We start from the raw sequence: 15244 nt of genomic DNA, 5'->3' as shown, positions 1-15244 counted from the left end.
GACTGGGTGTATTTTGCAAAATGTAAAATGGAAAGAGAGAGAGAAGATCTTTGTCTGGGTTTGGATGTGATTAAATTACAGAGGAAGGAATATTTTTCATGAGTAAAAACTGAACATTCTGCCTAGAAGTAGAATTTAAATTTTAAAATTTACCCTTAAACCAGTTAATCTTTTCATTTCTTATGTTATTTTACATACTAATCATAGATACTGTGATTGCTTTGCCAATGGTGATTTTTGCAACGACTGCAACTGCAATAATTGTTACAACAACCAACTTCATGAAACTGAGCGATTTAAAGCCATTAAGGTAAAAAAAAAAAAAAAGAAAAAAGTACAGTACACATTTGTATCAGCTTCATATATGAAAAATACAGCGGTGTGGGTTTTTCTACTAGTTACAGTATTTGAAATATGTTAATTTTAACCTAAATAAAGCTAAGTGTTGCCTCTGCATTATTCTTACATAAAGAAATTTATTTCCTTCCTTTTATAGAACTTCTGATGCTGTGGATTAAAACTAGTGATGTGTTAACTGAATGATAACTTCTATTCTTGGAAGGAAGTATTCAAACCCAAATTTAATTTCAGAAAATTTTTTCAGTTGAAGGAAAATTTATTGAATCCCCAAGTCAGTAGTTAAAGGAAAACAAATTGTTGCTATCCAAATTATTATTGTCCTTGACAGATCTTCTGCAGTTGTTCTCTCAGCCTTCCTGGCTGACCCATGCAGCAATGCAGAGTTAGCTCTCCTGGCACTGACACTGAACCCTGCACTAGTGAGAAGCAGGTTGCTTCTACATTTGGAGACTGATTTTATTAGTGGAATAAGGAATAATATGTGGGCTAATTTTTGTGTGTGTATCCAACTGCACAATCTGGGAAATAATTTAATCTATATTATGTTTTGTAAATCTTAAAGTGATAATGCAGTCTTATTCTGATGCTTTAAGGATACATTAATGGCTTTGAGCTTCCTGCATGCAACTTTCCAGAACTCTTTTTGTATCATTCACATAATTTCAGGATTGTACAAGATGTTGATCTAATTATAGTTAGAGCTTTGCCACATCCAGCCAGTCAAAGCCACAGCAGTTTTTGCTGCCAATATGCAGCCTTTCACTGCTGTAGAGGGCAGATATTGTAACAGATCTTGTTTGTCACTGACAAAAGCATACCTGTGCCATCCATAAATATCGTACATAGAAGGCATATAACCTCTTTAACCTGTCTTTTAGTAGTCCATGACATTGCAAGGTCTTGGGACCTCATTAAAACCTCCTGTTCCAATCCAATGCTGAATCCAGTGAATGGTCTCTGTATTGGGCCATTATCAAAACAAGATATGTTCAAAACCTCTGAGATGTATGTAACTATGTATGCAAGGGTTTTTTCTTCACTGACAACTTTTTATTTCTGGTGAAAGTCATGTCAGCAGTAAAAGAAAACCAGCTGCAAGAGAATAGTAGATGGGTCATTTAGGTTATTCCATAAAAACAAGGTAAGTTGCTTCCCATGGTAGAGCCACATCGGCTTAATGTTCTGGAATCTTTGAATTCCTGCTCTCAAATGCCATGGAAGACTCCTTTATCCATGGGCTCCATACCACCAATAATGAGAGTGGAAAGTAAACATTGGATCAGTCATTCAGGTGTTTAAAAACATTTCTTTGAATTTCTCTTAATCTGGCAATTTTTGGTTTAGGTCTGTCTTGATAGAAACCCAGAAGCTTTCTTACCAAAGATTGGGAAAAGGAAACTAGGAGAAATTAAACCTCACCATAACAAAGGATGTAATTGCAAGCGCTCAGGATGCCTCAAGAATTATTGTGAGTGCTTTGAGGTGAGTCAGGTGAACTTCCCTCTCATGAGTTACTACCTTAACATTGACTATATTCTGTAACTAGTAGTTGCTAAAAATAATAACTTCTCTTCTTCCTTTGCATTTTTCATCACAAAACTTTTTTAACATAGAAGGCACAGTCTCTTTCTTGTCATGTCTTAAAAGACCTGAACTTGGCTGGAGTTGATCAGCTAAACTTTTCAGTATGAGGAGCTCTCACCTAATGCCTTGCTTCAGAAGAAAAGAGAGGGATGGTTTTCTGCTAATCCTGGTAGTTTCTTTGCATCCATGGTATTTTGTTATCTTGCAAAGTTATCCACAAATTGAGGGGAGGAGTGATTTGTCCATGTACAGAACATCAATCTGCACAGACAGCCCATGGATAAAAACCTGTCTTGCTTCCTTACTGTATTTATACTGATGGTCTTGCTCTGGGAGTATCCAAGACCAGCACATCTAAAATAAGTCCCTGGTGGTATAGCTCCAATGGTTGCTCAAATGTATGTTTAATTTAAGATTTATACAATTTTTATTCTAAGTATTCTATATTTGCCAGGCTAAAATCATGTGTTCCTCTATTTGCAAATGCATTGGTTGCAAGAATTATGAAGAAAGTCCAGATGAAAAAAACCAGTTGAATGTGCTAAACTCCATGGACATTGGAAATAATGAAGGAAATAGCCCAGTTTTAACATCAACATTCAAAACCTTACCAAAATTGAAGAAAGACAGGTGAATATTTGGAAATAGCTATGCATAAGCCATTGGTCTGTTTTCATTATTTTTTATGTAACCATTATCATAATTATCTAAGCATTAGTGACTAAAATGACAGATGGCTTATATACAAGGAATCACTTCACATTGCATTTGCCATCTTGTTTCTCTAAATAAATATCTAAAGGAGAAGCTATAACTGTCCTGTAAGAATATCGTATACAGAGTTCAGGGGTATATGTATTAGTTCTGCTTACAAAACAGAGGTTATTTGTGTATTTATCACATATTTCATTCTCTCAGCATTTTTCCCCCTTAGCTACTTTGTTTTTCCTTCAGTTCCTCTGTTCTTAAATTTTTTTATGTTCAAGCATTCATTTCTAACAAAACCTTCACCAAAGAAGTACTAAGAAAATGTTATTAATATGTTTTGGATGTGCAGTTAATAAGCATGTTTATGTCACCGCTTCCCTCCCGTCACTTCTTCCTTTAGTACACCTGTCAATTTTATTTGTGTTGGCAATGCGGTTTGTAAAATATTCTAAGGCAGCCATACTATCCTGATGTTGTTATGCTTTCTAACATAGTTATAGCCTAATCTCTATTTTTGGTTGCTGTATAGTCATTTGCCTAATAAATGGAAGCACCTGTTAATAATAATTAAAATTAATTAAACACCTCTTAATTGATTTTAGGGAGCTTTACACCAGGCTCTAAAATTTGCTGTTGCATGCATCATTTTCTTTGCTTCTTTGCATCAGCCATTACCTTCAAATTCTACTCTTAATTCCATTTTTAAAATACTTGCTGATGATCTACTTTTAAAATATTTTAATAATTTCTGCAGTTGGTAGCATATTGCTGGGGTAGGTGTTGCCAAGTTATGCCTTTGCTTGAATCGCACAGTAGGATGAGTTACATTATTAATATAATAGAATGAATTATGATGTTAATGACTGGTAGTTTCAAGAGTTTATTCAAAGCAAGGCTGCTCAGGTGCCATTCAGGGAATTCTTGAAGGACTTGGTGCTGTTTCCTTTAACGGCAGTAGACTGAATTTACATTTAGTGCCTCCTAGACCCTAATTATGCCTTTTTAACACATTTACTTGTACATGAGGCAGGATCTGACTGTTGCATGCTGATGGAGGATAGATTAATTATGTAATGTGAACACAGCCTTCATGTGATAAATTACAAAAACTCAGAAGCAATCTGTTAGAAGCTAATCAGTGCAGAACAGTGAAACTCTTACAAGGATGTAACAGTGCAACTGCTCTGATTCAGCTCTGTGCATTCCAGCTCTTAACTGAGTTTTGCAGTTTGTCTTTTAAATTATTTTGTGTATTTAAAATGGTGATATTTCATACCAGTTTCTTTTCCTCTGTCAGGAAACCAGTTGTACGTGTATCTTGGGAAGAAGTGAAAGTAATATGTGCTTGTCTCCTGATGCAAGCTGAAGAGGCAGAACAAAGAGGTTACTCTGACTGTCTAGCTGAGCGGATGATCATGGAGGAATTTGGGAGATGTTTGTCCCAGGTCCTACAGGCATAATTAAAATCTAAAGGACTGAAAGTTGAATAACATTCAATGTGTTATAAAGCAAAGAAGTACTAATAGTCTGTTACCATAGTCCCCACAATTTTGCTGCTTACCGATCTTTGGTCTTTCATAGGAAGAATTTAATTTACTTCAGCTGAATTCTTTCTGAATTACGCTCGTGTAAGTGAAACCAACACCACATCCAGCATTCTTCCGAGTAACTTAATACTGTAGAAAGCTTATTATATTTTCTACTAAACAGATTTTCTCTATAGTTAGGGCTTTCTGAGCTGATTCTTCAGTCTTTACCTAGAATCTTATTAAAAGTAAGTTTAACTTAAAATTACTTTATTGGATGTTTATGTGAGTGGAGATGCGGTAGAAACTGAGTAAGAATTTGCTATCTTATTTTAGTTATTTTATGAATTGTGAAACAATTCCATTTCCAGTGGTAGTAGGCAAATCTACTAAGTTTAGCTTTGGGTAGTCTCTGTTTTGGGAACTTTTTTCTGCTGTCTGCAGATGTACTATTTTTGGGAAATATAGCAATGTTTTCAGCAGCTTTGGTATTTACTGTTGGAAAAAAAACCCACACCAGACTTTGTTCAACATTAGATTTGTTAGACAGATGAGCCTTGTAAAGAATAGCAGGAAGGTGACCTCCTTTTTACTCCTATTGTAAAGTACAAGAGTTCGTTATGGGAAAATCTTATATGTACATAGTGTTTAGGATTGAAATCTGCTGAACCTTGCATTTGCAATCCAGTTTCCCTTAAAACTTGGAAAAGCTTTTGTTTAATTATTCTTTTTTCTTATGTGGACATTTTCTCTGTGACATATTTTCCTCTTCTCATTCTCACTGTTGGGATAATAGTAGATTTTATTTTCTCTAACAGGAGTAAGCTATTTCCTGCCAAGTTTCTGGAAAAGAAAAAAAAAATAATCTAAATGAATTGTCAGATTATATAAAAATTGATACTTGGTTTTTAGACATTTTATGCTAAGTTAATAATATATGCTTAGATATTTTTGGCATTTATGTTTAAAAGAATAAAGATATTCTCCATGTCATGTTGATTCATGAAAAATTCTTGCCAGGACAGCAGGTAAGACTGCATACTATTTTAGAATTTTGTTTAATAAGCGGGACAGCTTTTTTATTAGTGGTAGTTGATAGGTAAATGCATTGCACTTTATATCTTTAACAACTGCTGCTGGAGGTTGCTGAAGGTCACAGGAGAAAATGGATTCTCAAAGTGTTCCGTAAGTGATATGGCACCATGTGTATGCTTCAATCCTTCCTGGGCCTAAGATGATTTCTCTTGGTTTTGGAATTAATACCTACATAAAGGTATCATCTGGTATCATCTGTAGCCAGATTTTTACTACGAGGTCATAAGTCAGAAGAGCCCATAAGGCCTGTAGAGTCAATAGACACTCCAAAAGGAAGCAAAATATGAAAAAAAGAAGTGAGCCTGTATTGCTAAATCATGCCTTGAAATCAAATCTCTGAAATAAACTCACTAAAATTCCCAGTGGAGGGGGGTTTCAGTAGGATTAACACTAGTAAACAAGAAAGTAGGGTTAGGACTAGTGATTTAAGTATGGATTAAAAATAGCAATTAGGAATAAAAATACAAAATAAAATAAAAAATTACTGGGAGGAGTAGAAAAAGATAAATACATTGTAAGAGGAACTGTTAGAATCCTTGAAAAGCTGAATTTAGTGTAATACAGTCTCATCTTCAGATGCATCTTAATTTGAATACACACAGCAGGAAACAATGCCATGATATACAATGGCAAGTTATTAAGCCCAAAAGAGAGAGGAGGTCAAATGACGATGAAAAAACGATTAGGAAGAAAAATCATAAGATTGCTGACTAGTCAAGAGGTGAGAAAATAATAAAGAGGAAAAATCACAGGGAAAATTTAAAAGAAATAATGTAGAGAATTAAAATGGAATTAGAGTGGGAAAGATAAGAAAATTCCACTGCCAAAAGTAAAGGGTAGGAGTGCAGGGGAGAGATACAAACAGCATAGTAAGGGAGATGAAGAAGACAGAAGCTACAGCTTCAGCCACATCCCTAAGCTCTTGTCTCTGAGACAAAAAACTTTAACTGAATAGAATCGGAATGTGGGTACTGTGCTAGGGGGAGAACACCTTTTCAAATAATTTGATAATTTGCCTTTTTGTTTCATCTTGGAAATTGGGTACTAAGGAATGAAGCTTCTTCAAATGGCTTTAATGAACAAGAACTAAGCAGAATTGCCTTCCAGCACTGCTGCTTTATCTAGCAAAAAATCCCTGGCCCCAGCAAATAAGTAAAGAAAAAGGAAAAGGATAGCTGAGAAGCATGGATAGCTCTTTTTATAGCAGCTATTGTGCTGTTCTTGGTAATGGATCTTACTTTCTTTTTACAGTATTATAATTTGTTCGATTTCTGAATATGAAATTATGATATATCAGAAATATGATATTCATGTTTCTGAGGAAACAAGAAGGAATTAAAAAACAAGCAAGCCCGTGAATTCATAACTCCATGAACTACTTACATTTTAATGTTGCAGATAAAACATAAAGACCTTTTTGAAACTGGCAATGTGTCAGTCTCATCTGAAAATAACAAGAAATAATGATCTTTTAAAATAGGTAAGGACAGAGGTTATTTTGATGGGTACAACTGCAAAGTTACTTAGAGCAAACATTCTCATTAAATGTCTGTTTTCTGTTTCATTTTTTACCTATGGGTATATCAGACAGTATTTTAAAAGGCTTGGTAAACTGCTGTCACGATCTTCAATGCACAGACCAGAGGTCAGCACATTAAAATTATTTCAGAGAGGTCTCTGAAATTCAGAAGTTCAGACGCTTTTGAGGGGTCTCTCTTGGCTCATAATCATGCAGTTCCACTGAAGGACGTTGTAATGTGGTATGTGAGAGCTTATTTAGAGGTATGGATTGGTACAGAATAAAAATTATGTGGAGAACTGAGTTTTTCATATATGTATTGGATGAGAGAAGTGACACACAATACACAGTCCACTCCATGAGATCTTTACGTAAAAATTGAAAGTTGCTTTCTGATGCCTTCTCCATTAGGTTTGGAGTTTGTCCCTGTTTCATTACAGCAGGTGTCTCCAAATTTGGTCAAATGTTCTTAAGGATCCTAGGGATTAAATGTTTCCCTTTCAATGTACAGCTTAAAAAAAAAATGTAACACATTCTGACAGAAGACGCCTTCTCTTTATAGACTGCTTGGTCCATTTGAGAAGCTGACATATATGGACAGAAGAAGAAAAGGATAAATGTCAGAAGAGCCCCAATTTTAGTAGAGAGCAGGATGCAGTGGAACATGAAAGCAAAGGGAGTTATGAGAGACACACCTCAGAAAGATTGTCAGCTGAAGCAAAGTAGTGAGGTGTAAGAAATAGCTTCTAATTCTATATTTGTTTTGCATCAGTTTGAGGGAAGGAGAGGAGAAAAGAAAGATGTGAATTATATGGTGAATCAAAAGGTGACTCTAAGCTACCATTATTCATACAGCTATGAAAAAGCTTAATACCGTTCTAGGGAATATTAAAAAATAGATTTTTGGTAGAGAGAGGAAAATGTTTGTATTATTTTATAAAATGCTGCTAAATCTTCATTAAGAATACTGTTCTGGTCATCTGTACTCAAGAAAGATAAACTTAATTTGGAACAGATGCAGTTCTCAAAGGCTTCTGGGATGAATGAGAGAATGGAGTATCTGTCTTTAGGTGGAGAGAACAAAGGAGTTTGATTTAGTCTGGGCAAATAAAGGCTGAGAGGCAATATGATTCGTCTTTATAAATAAATTCAGGGGATAGATATCAAAGAGGGATAGGAGCTGAAAAAGATAAAGGATACGTATCACTTAAATTTGGAATGTAAAGTAAGTTTTCCTAACCATTCAAAGAGTAAGGTGAGCCAGGAACCTGAACTATTTAAAAATGGGACTTCAAAAATTGCCTAATTAGAACAGATTTCCTGGAGACAATAAATTGTGTCTGCATTAAAGGGCTTTGGGTGTGTATATATTGCACATTCAAGGGATTTTGAAAGAAAAGACAGTAGATTCTGCCATATTTCCCGTGCGTGAATCTCCTACTTCAGGGCTTTTGCTAGTCACCTATGACACCCAGAAAAATATTTCTTCTCCATGATACTTCCCCTAAGTACTGAACACTAACAGATGCTGAGGCAAAATGCAGGCAGTGTGTGTTCACCTTCCTAGAGATATTAAATTCCCCTGTTTACATGCTCAGGATTGAATTGACCAAACTTACTTTAGGATCATGAAAAATTTTTCAACCACATGTGAGTGAATTTTTTAATGTTCTGCCAATTCAAAGATTTACTTGATATTGATGCTCTCAGTTTCTGATTCTTTCTGCGGCATGGTATTGTTTTGAATCTCTTGGTTCACGTGTGAACTATACAAGAAAGTGGTGGGAAGTGTTTGGGGAATGTGAAGTAGATGTTCTGTGGTCCCTTCTAAACTGGACACAGATGTTGCATGTTGTCAACAAGGGACTGGGTTTGAGGATCCAACCCTGTGAGCCTACATTCCACACCAACAAAATGCATGGTACCTGAGCAGGAAGAGCAGAAGAGCTCTGGTGACTGTAATAAGATCAACCTACAGCCTTCTCATTGCCAGACAAGTCCATAGTGATGAGATAAATATGATGTCAAACCAGGAATTCAAATCAGTGAGTGAGGATCAGCAGGGTATATAACCAGGCACAGAAGTCTATCTGTGAAGTAGCTCAGGAAGGAGCAAGGCCTGAGTTTAAGCGCAGCTCCTGAGTGAAGGGGGGAGGTCCCCAGCAAGGCTCTTTCTCACACAAGTCTGATCCAAGGCTGCAGCTGTGCCATGTCAAAGCTGGCCTCCAGCACAGGCAGCCAGATCCCTGGAGAGGAGGAAGAGGTTGCAGAGTCTGTTGATGCACTGGGGTCCTGAGAGTGTGGTCAGGACGACACATTTATTGTGGTCTTCCAGGTTGTGTTGGTTAGGCAGAGACCTGTAAAGCAGGTGCCCCTTTTTCTCCCTCTCAGATAAACAGCTTGTCCCCATTTTACACTTTTACTGTTGTTTTATTAGGATTTGGATTTTTTTGTCTGGGGAGTGGGGAGGTGCATCCCTGCTTGGTAGCCTTTGTCAGTGACCTCAGTAAGTCAACACATACCTTTTCACTATCATTTCAGTCTTTACCCAAAGGAAGTTCTGGATACTCTCTTTTCAGTGTTTTATGTCTCCTGTCCTATTAATTTAGCCCAGGTTAAGGTTGGCTAGCTGATTTTCCCCCTTCCATTGTCTTCAGTACCTGGCAATTTTTCACACCCTGTTGGGTTAACCCCGGCCAGGTCTGGCCTTCTGTATGTTTAACAATTAATGAGTATTACTGAAAGTGATGAACTTTGTGCAGATATAAAATGATTATGTTCGTTGCATTCTGTTTTACTGCGCTGCTAGTGGTAGCAGTCATTTCTTATTGGATGATAAAACTCCAGTGTAATCATTTAATCCCTGTGTTTAGGTGATTTTGGTTTACATTTTTCAGTTGCAGGGGTAGGAAAAAAAAAAGAGAAAAAAACCATACCAGTTGTAGTGACAGTTCTATGTATGATACTTCGGGCATGTCTGTATTTCTGCTTCTGGGGCAAAGCAATGGTCAGCTCATGTTCTAGAGCTAATTGTAATCAACTAATAGATCATATGTACACAAATGGTCTTCGTTTCGACTGTTGCAGTGTGGCAACCTGCTGTGGCATACTTTATGTTGCTTATTCATTATAGTTCTTTTTTTTAATCATAGTCAATAACTAATTAAGCTCTATCAGACAGGCCTTTTGAGAGGTGCTTATAGTTAACAAATTTACTAATTAATTGCATAGCACAGATCTCTGTTTACAGAAATTACGTGTTTTGTGGCTAAGGAGCTAAAGAGGGACTTCAGAGACCCAAGTTCACTTCTTAGATCTGTTACATGTTTCCTAGTTGGTCTTGAGAGATTCACTGAATTTCTGTGGCCTTGATTCAGGAAAATACTTGAGTGAATACTGTATAATAAAGCCAAGCATATTGTCAAGAAGCTTCTTGAGTCAGGACTCTTGGAAGCTGAATGACAGGCCGCTCCCTCCCCTTTGTTTTCCTTTAGTCTGCCAGTTATTTGGGGCTCAGTCCATATCCCAGTTATTTAGGCCTCAGTCCATATAGCAGTAATTTGGGGCTCAGTCCATATAGCAGTAATTTGGGGCTCAGTCCATATAGCAGTTATTTAGGGCTCAATCCGTATCCCAGTTATTTAGGGCTCAGTCCATATCCCAGTTATTTGGGGCTCAGTCCATATCCCAGTTATTTAGGGCTCAGTCCATATAGCAGTTATTTAGGGCTCAGTCCATAACCCATCCGAAGTCTCTCAGTTTACTTCAGGAAGCTCTGAGACATGCCTGTAGAAAGAGTAAGGAATATCAGACCCTGAGCAGATACCTAACGGAACGAGGCCCTGATCCCAGCTGGGGCCTCTTCTATAACACGAATTATAGAAATACTGCTAATATATTTGGGACAAAAAGAGGTGTATAGTGGATTTACAAAACCCAGTAGCTATCCCACAAGCATACCCCAAAATAGTGCTTTCATAAATCATTATAGTGTGGATATTTGCCATTCAGTATTACCCACTTCAGAGACCAAATGTGACTCATTATTAAATTACTTCAGTCTGTGCTGATGTAGAAGCACCCCTGACACATCTCTTTGTGAGCCATTTCTTCAGAGTAATTGCATTAGTAATAGCCGATTACCCAGCAATCTTATGTTCCTACAAAATTAAGGTAATTACTGTAGCTAGAAACACATCCCTCTGTATTCTGTCCTAGCAAAGAAGCTGGTAAAAGGCGATGTAATGCTTTAATTCTTTGTAACAGGAGAAACATGAAGGTATAATTATATTATTAATGTGGCATAGGAGAGGTTTTTGTATCTGAAAGGAGCATGGAAACCAAATCATAGTTTGAAGTTAAAATTCCTAGTCCATAAAGGGGAAAAAAAAGATCTTTTGTGTTTAGGTTCCTTAATGAGTACAGAGAAAATGTATTTGAAATACGTGAATGAGTTTGTATTCTGCACTTTGAAAGTAATAGATATCTGTCTTTGAAGTAGATTTATTATGCAAAAGGTGCATTTTTCTTTGAACTGGATTGCCCAGAGAAGCTGGTGTGGGCTTAGTTTCATACTGAAGTCAATAGGTATTAATTTGTTCATATGGCAAATCTCCTGAAAACGAGGGTCAGCTTCTAAGTAGTCTGCATGCTATAGAATTTAATTTGTATTTTAATTTTCATCTTTCTTTGTGTGAGGGAAACATGACATTTCACATTTTCTTTAATGCAATATTAGATGTTTAATATAACACCTGAGGAAGAACAGACGGGCCATTCCCTGTAAACTCAGCTAAGTAATTAAATCCTAAATAGTCTAGAAGGGATACTGAAATCTCTTCACAGGTGTTATGTAGTGTCAAAATTCATAGACAGAGGGTGCCACTAGGTCATTTGAGAGTGGCAGTTTGTGTCTGGGTGTGGGCTGATGAAAATGTCTCCCATGATAAAAGTTCTTCTGGCAAGTTTTGCTTTCTGTTGCGTTAATGTGCCGTGTTTGAATTGCTGAGTGCAAGCTGATGGCCTTGGAGTAGAAAAGAAATGTTCACTTGTGGAATATTTCTTGCAATATATGATATATGAAACTGCTAAAAATAACATGGTGCTCCAAATTACTTCTATTACAAAGGTAAAGCCCAGCAACTGAATATGGGTTGTTCAATTAATGTAGAAGAATATGAGAAAGTCAAGTTTGGTTGGTCAGGTTAAGCTAAATTCCTTTAATGCAAGGATCTTACAAATGTTGTGTACAATTGCCATTTATTGATAATATTTATGATCAATGAAGTGGCTCCTTTAACATTTATAGAAATGAAAATTCCTATGGGATCAGAATAACAACTTTAAAAACACCTTTTTTGCAAGAAGAGAAATTATGGAAGAAAATACTGTATTTTTCTGTTATATACCAACACAACTGGGGACAAAAGGAAGCAACTTCAGTAGGAAGCTGTCCAAATTTAGTATTTTCACGTTTTCATATAATTAATCCAGCCTCATTTCATTGCATATCTTTTCTCCGTGTCTTGTTAGGAAGCCCATTAAGATGTACATCCTGTCAAAAGCAGTACCAGGCAGTCCTCAAGAGAGATTCTGACTGCAGCGAGTATAATAACAATGATAATAATCGTCGGAGATTGCTGCGGGTCCACCATGGTTTGGAAGCTGTCAATGCTAGCGCGGATATAATTATGGAAAATGTATGAGCGATGCATTGTCAGAGTCTTGTAATCGTATCTGAATTGTTAATAGAGCTTGATTAGGCGCTACTATTTGAAAAATCAGCAGAGTAGCAACAAAAATATTAGTATTTTATCTGTTTTGTCATTTGCTTGTTTGTTTTTAATCAAGTGGAGTGTGGTACTGCTGCTCTGTCTCTGGGAGTAAGTTTGTGTTATCGATAATTTCTATTGTTTGTTCCAGTCATGGTAGTGTTTAAGTGATAGAGAATATCTCCCATAAAGAGCATGGTCTACCTCACTGGTGTAAATGGTGAGTATATGAGAAGAAAGTGAAAACAAATGTTATGAAATCAGTTTTTTTCAGACTGGGAAGTTTTGAAGTTTCAGGCAACTTTTCCGTTTAGAGCCATAAGTATCAGACTGTGTGTTGCTTCACAGAGTTACCCTGAGAAACCCAGTTTTGCACTTTTCTGATTATGCACTTACTAAGTACCGAGAAAGTTTGAGATAGGTGAATACAGAATAGACTCCTTCACTGGAAGTGAGTATGCATGTATGCACACCACTTTTTTTTTTTTGTTGTTGCTCACTAGAAATGAGTAGGCATTAATCTTTTTTTGTCACTTCTGTGTTTTAATATTTTGGCTTCATTTAAGAAGGGAATTTTTGGAGCTTCACTGTTTTACTGAGAATCTGTTTTGTAGAATCGCTTTCTTCGGTTCCACAACATACAAATCCCTTTTCTTTACTGCAAGTGGATATGACCGCATGTAACGGCTGTATTCTTTATTGGAACAAGAGATATGGACCGTTGAAAAAATTTCTTCCTTGAGAGCTGTCCTTGCAGTTGTAGTTGCTAATGGGATTTTCATAGCCAAACAGGCCATCTTGAATATGTTATTTTCTGCATTATAATACTGAGACAGGCAATAAGAAAAGATTTTCCTTTCTGATGCAGGGACAGGACTGACCAGTCAGTGAAATCAGTAGAAGTCTTCCCCTTGACTTCAGCCAGTTATGAAAGGCTTTTGGTGATAAAATCTTGTATTTGTGCAGTGTCCTTCACTGTTTCCTTTAGCTCTGTTAAAAGAAATAGTGAAAATTTAATTCCAGTGATTTTTCCTGCTTTGCTAGAGCACAGAAGATAGAACAGCTATGGGGTAAAATTGGCAACAAACTTCACCGCGTACAGAACCGAGGGCCACGGCACTATTTGGTATTTATCAGGAAGCAACAGCAGACTATGTGATCCTAGATGATTCCTTCAACTATAAACTATGCAGAGATGGTGAAAACTATCACAATTTATTAAAATTATATTAAACTTCTACTAGGGCACCTGGATTTCACTTTTATTCATGTATGTTACCATTGTGCCTAGGACTCTTGTAATGGAGTAGGACTAGGACTCTCTTCAATGGCAGAAATTCCATCAAAATCCCATCATGGTAAATTAAAAACTAAACCAAACAGAGATGATTAAAGAACATTGTAAGCTGGTGTCAGCACTGCAGTAGAGAAATGGTAGGATGTCACAGAAAGAACAGAGCTCAGGTCAGTGTTTGAAACTTCTATCATCTTCATATCCAACTACAGACCACAACTGTATGCCATATCGTAGCCATATAAATAATTTCATCTGGTTTATGGAAGTGAATGTAGCAGCTGTCCTGTGTCAGTGTGATGGGTAAGCAGCTGAGGCAGCTTTTCAGTGGGTAATTAACAAAATCTAACATTTGCACAGAAAACATCAGAAGCAGCTTGCTTGTGAGATGCTGTTGTTTTTTTCTAGATCTTATGCAAGAATCCAACATATTTTGGGGGAAAATTCATGAAATTAGCAGCAACAACATCTATTAAATATCTGTTCAGATTTCTGAGCTCTGTTGTAGTGAAGTCAGAAAAGAAAGCAAACACTGGAAGTTTAATTAAATTAAAATATATGAAATAGTAACAGATGAGACCTGTAGATGCTTATTAACGTTTCTGGTAATTACCTGAATAAGGAATAGACACACTGTATTGTTTAATTTCTTTTTAAAGATAATGTGATCACTTGCACATATTGTGTTGTAGAAGATATGTGGCACTTTCCATGTTGTGAGAATCACAAAGACTGTGCCTGCGCGGAGACACCTCATTCTCTTTAGCAACCTAGTGTGTGAGGAGGGTAGGACCAGGCACAGAGAAGCTGAGTATAATTCGTGGAGTTGAGTGAATATTGTAGCATCACATATGACAGGCTTTGGAAAGAAGCTCTTTGAGGACAGCAAAGAAATGTTGATCTGATGTTTTGAATACTGCTGCTTCCCACAGACAGTTACGAAAATTGTAAGGGGAATTATAAGCTTTTAATTTACTTACATTGTCTCATGTGCATAATGTCAGGGAAAAAAAAAAAAAAAAAAGATGAGCTGTATTAGTAAGCCTTTAGCTTTCATAACTTTGAGATGTAACTTTAATGAGATGAAATGAAGATTCATCTTGGAACAAGCTGATTTAACACTTTCTGGTCTTTAGAGAGACTTACACTGTGACATTTCCAGTAGTTACATTCAGTTAATTTTTTTTTATTATTGTGTTTCAGCATGAGGAGATTTTTGCAGGAAACAGCAGGAAAGCTTTGCTTTATTTAAAGCAGCTGATGTCTGTGTTTTGGGCTGTAAATCTTCATGTGGTATTCAGAAAGTTCATTAGTGTTGAACTCAGATAGCCTAAAGTTAAATAAAAAAGCCAAAAATGTAAGTATTCTCTGGACATTCTGCAGCAAG

At 36.5% G+C, this 15244-nt stretch overlaps 1 protein-coding gene across 1 annotated transcript in view; it reads left to right on the top strand.

Annotated features, from left to right (window-relative positions):
* LOC141950492 (carnitine O-palmitoyltransferase 1, liver isoform-like) overlaps positions 1 to 15244 on the top strand; it is an 81401-nt gene that overhangs the window by 59497 nt on the left and 6660 nt on the right. Inside the window, exons 24-27 of the mRNA XM_074885373.1 lie at positions 208 to 310; positions 1705 to 1842; positions 2399 to 2574; positions 3950 to 4097. Coding sequence (XP_074741474.1) covers positions 208 to 310; positions 1705 to 1842; positions 2399 to 2574; positions 3950 to 4097 — 565 coding nt within the window. The remainder of the gene's footprint in view (positions 1 to 207; positions 311 to 1704; positions 1843 to 2398; positions 2575 to 3949; positions 4098 to 15244) is intronic.

The sequence above is a fragment of the Strix uralensis genome, chromosome 15, assembly GCF_047716275.1.
Source record: "Strix uralensis isolate ZFMK-TIS-50842 chromosome 15, bStrUra1, whole genome shotgun sequence".
In the NCBI taxonomy this organism is placed as follows: domain Eukaryota; kingdom Metazoa; phylum Chordata; class Aves; order Strigiformes; family Strigidae; genus Strix; species Strix uralensis.
The sequence above is the reverse complement of the archived record's forward strand: the minus strand, read 5'-3'. Positions and strand labels throughout refer to the sequence as shown.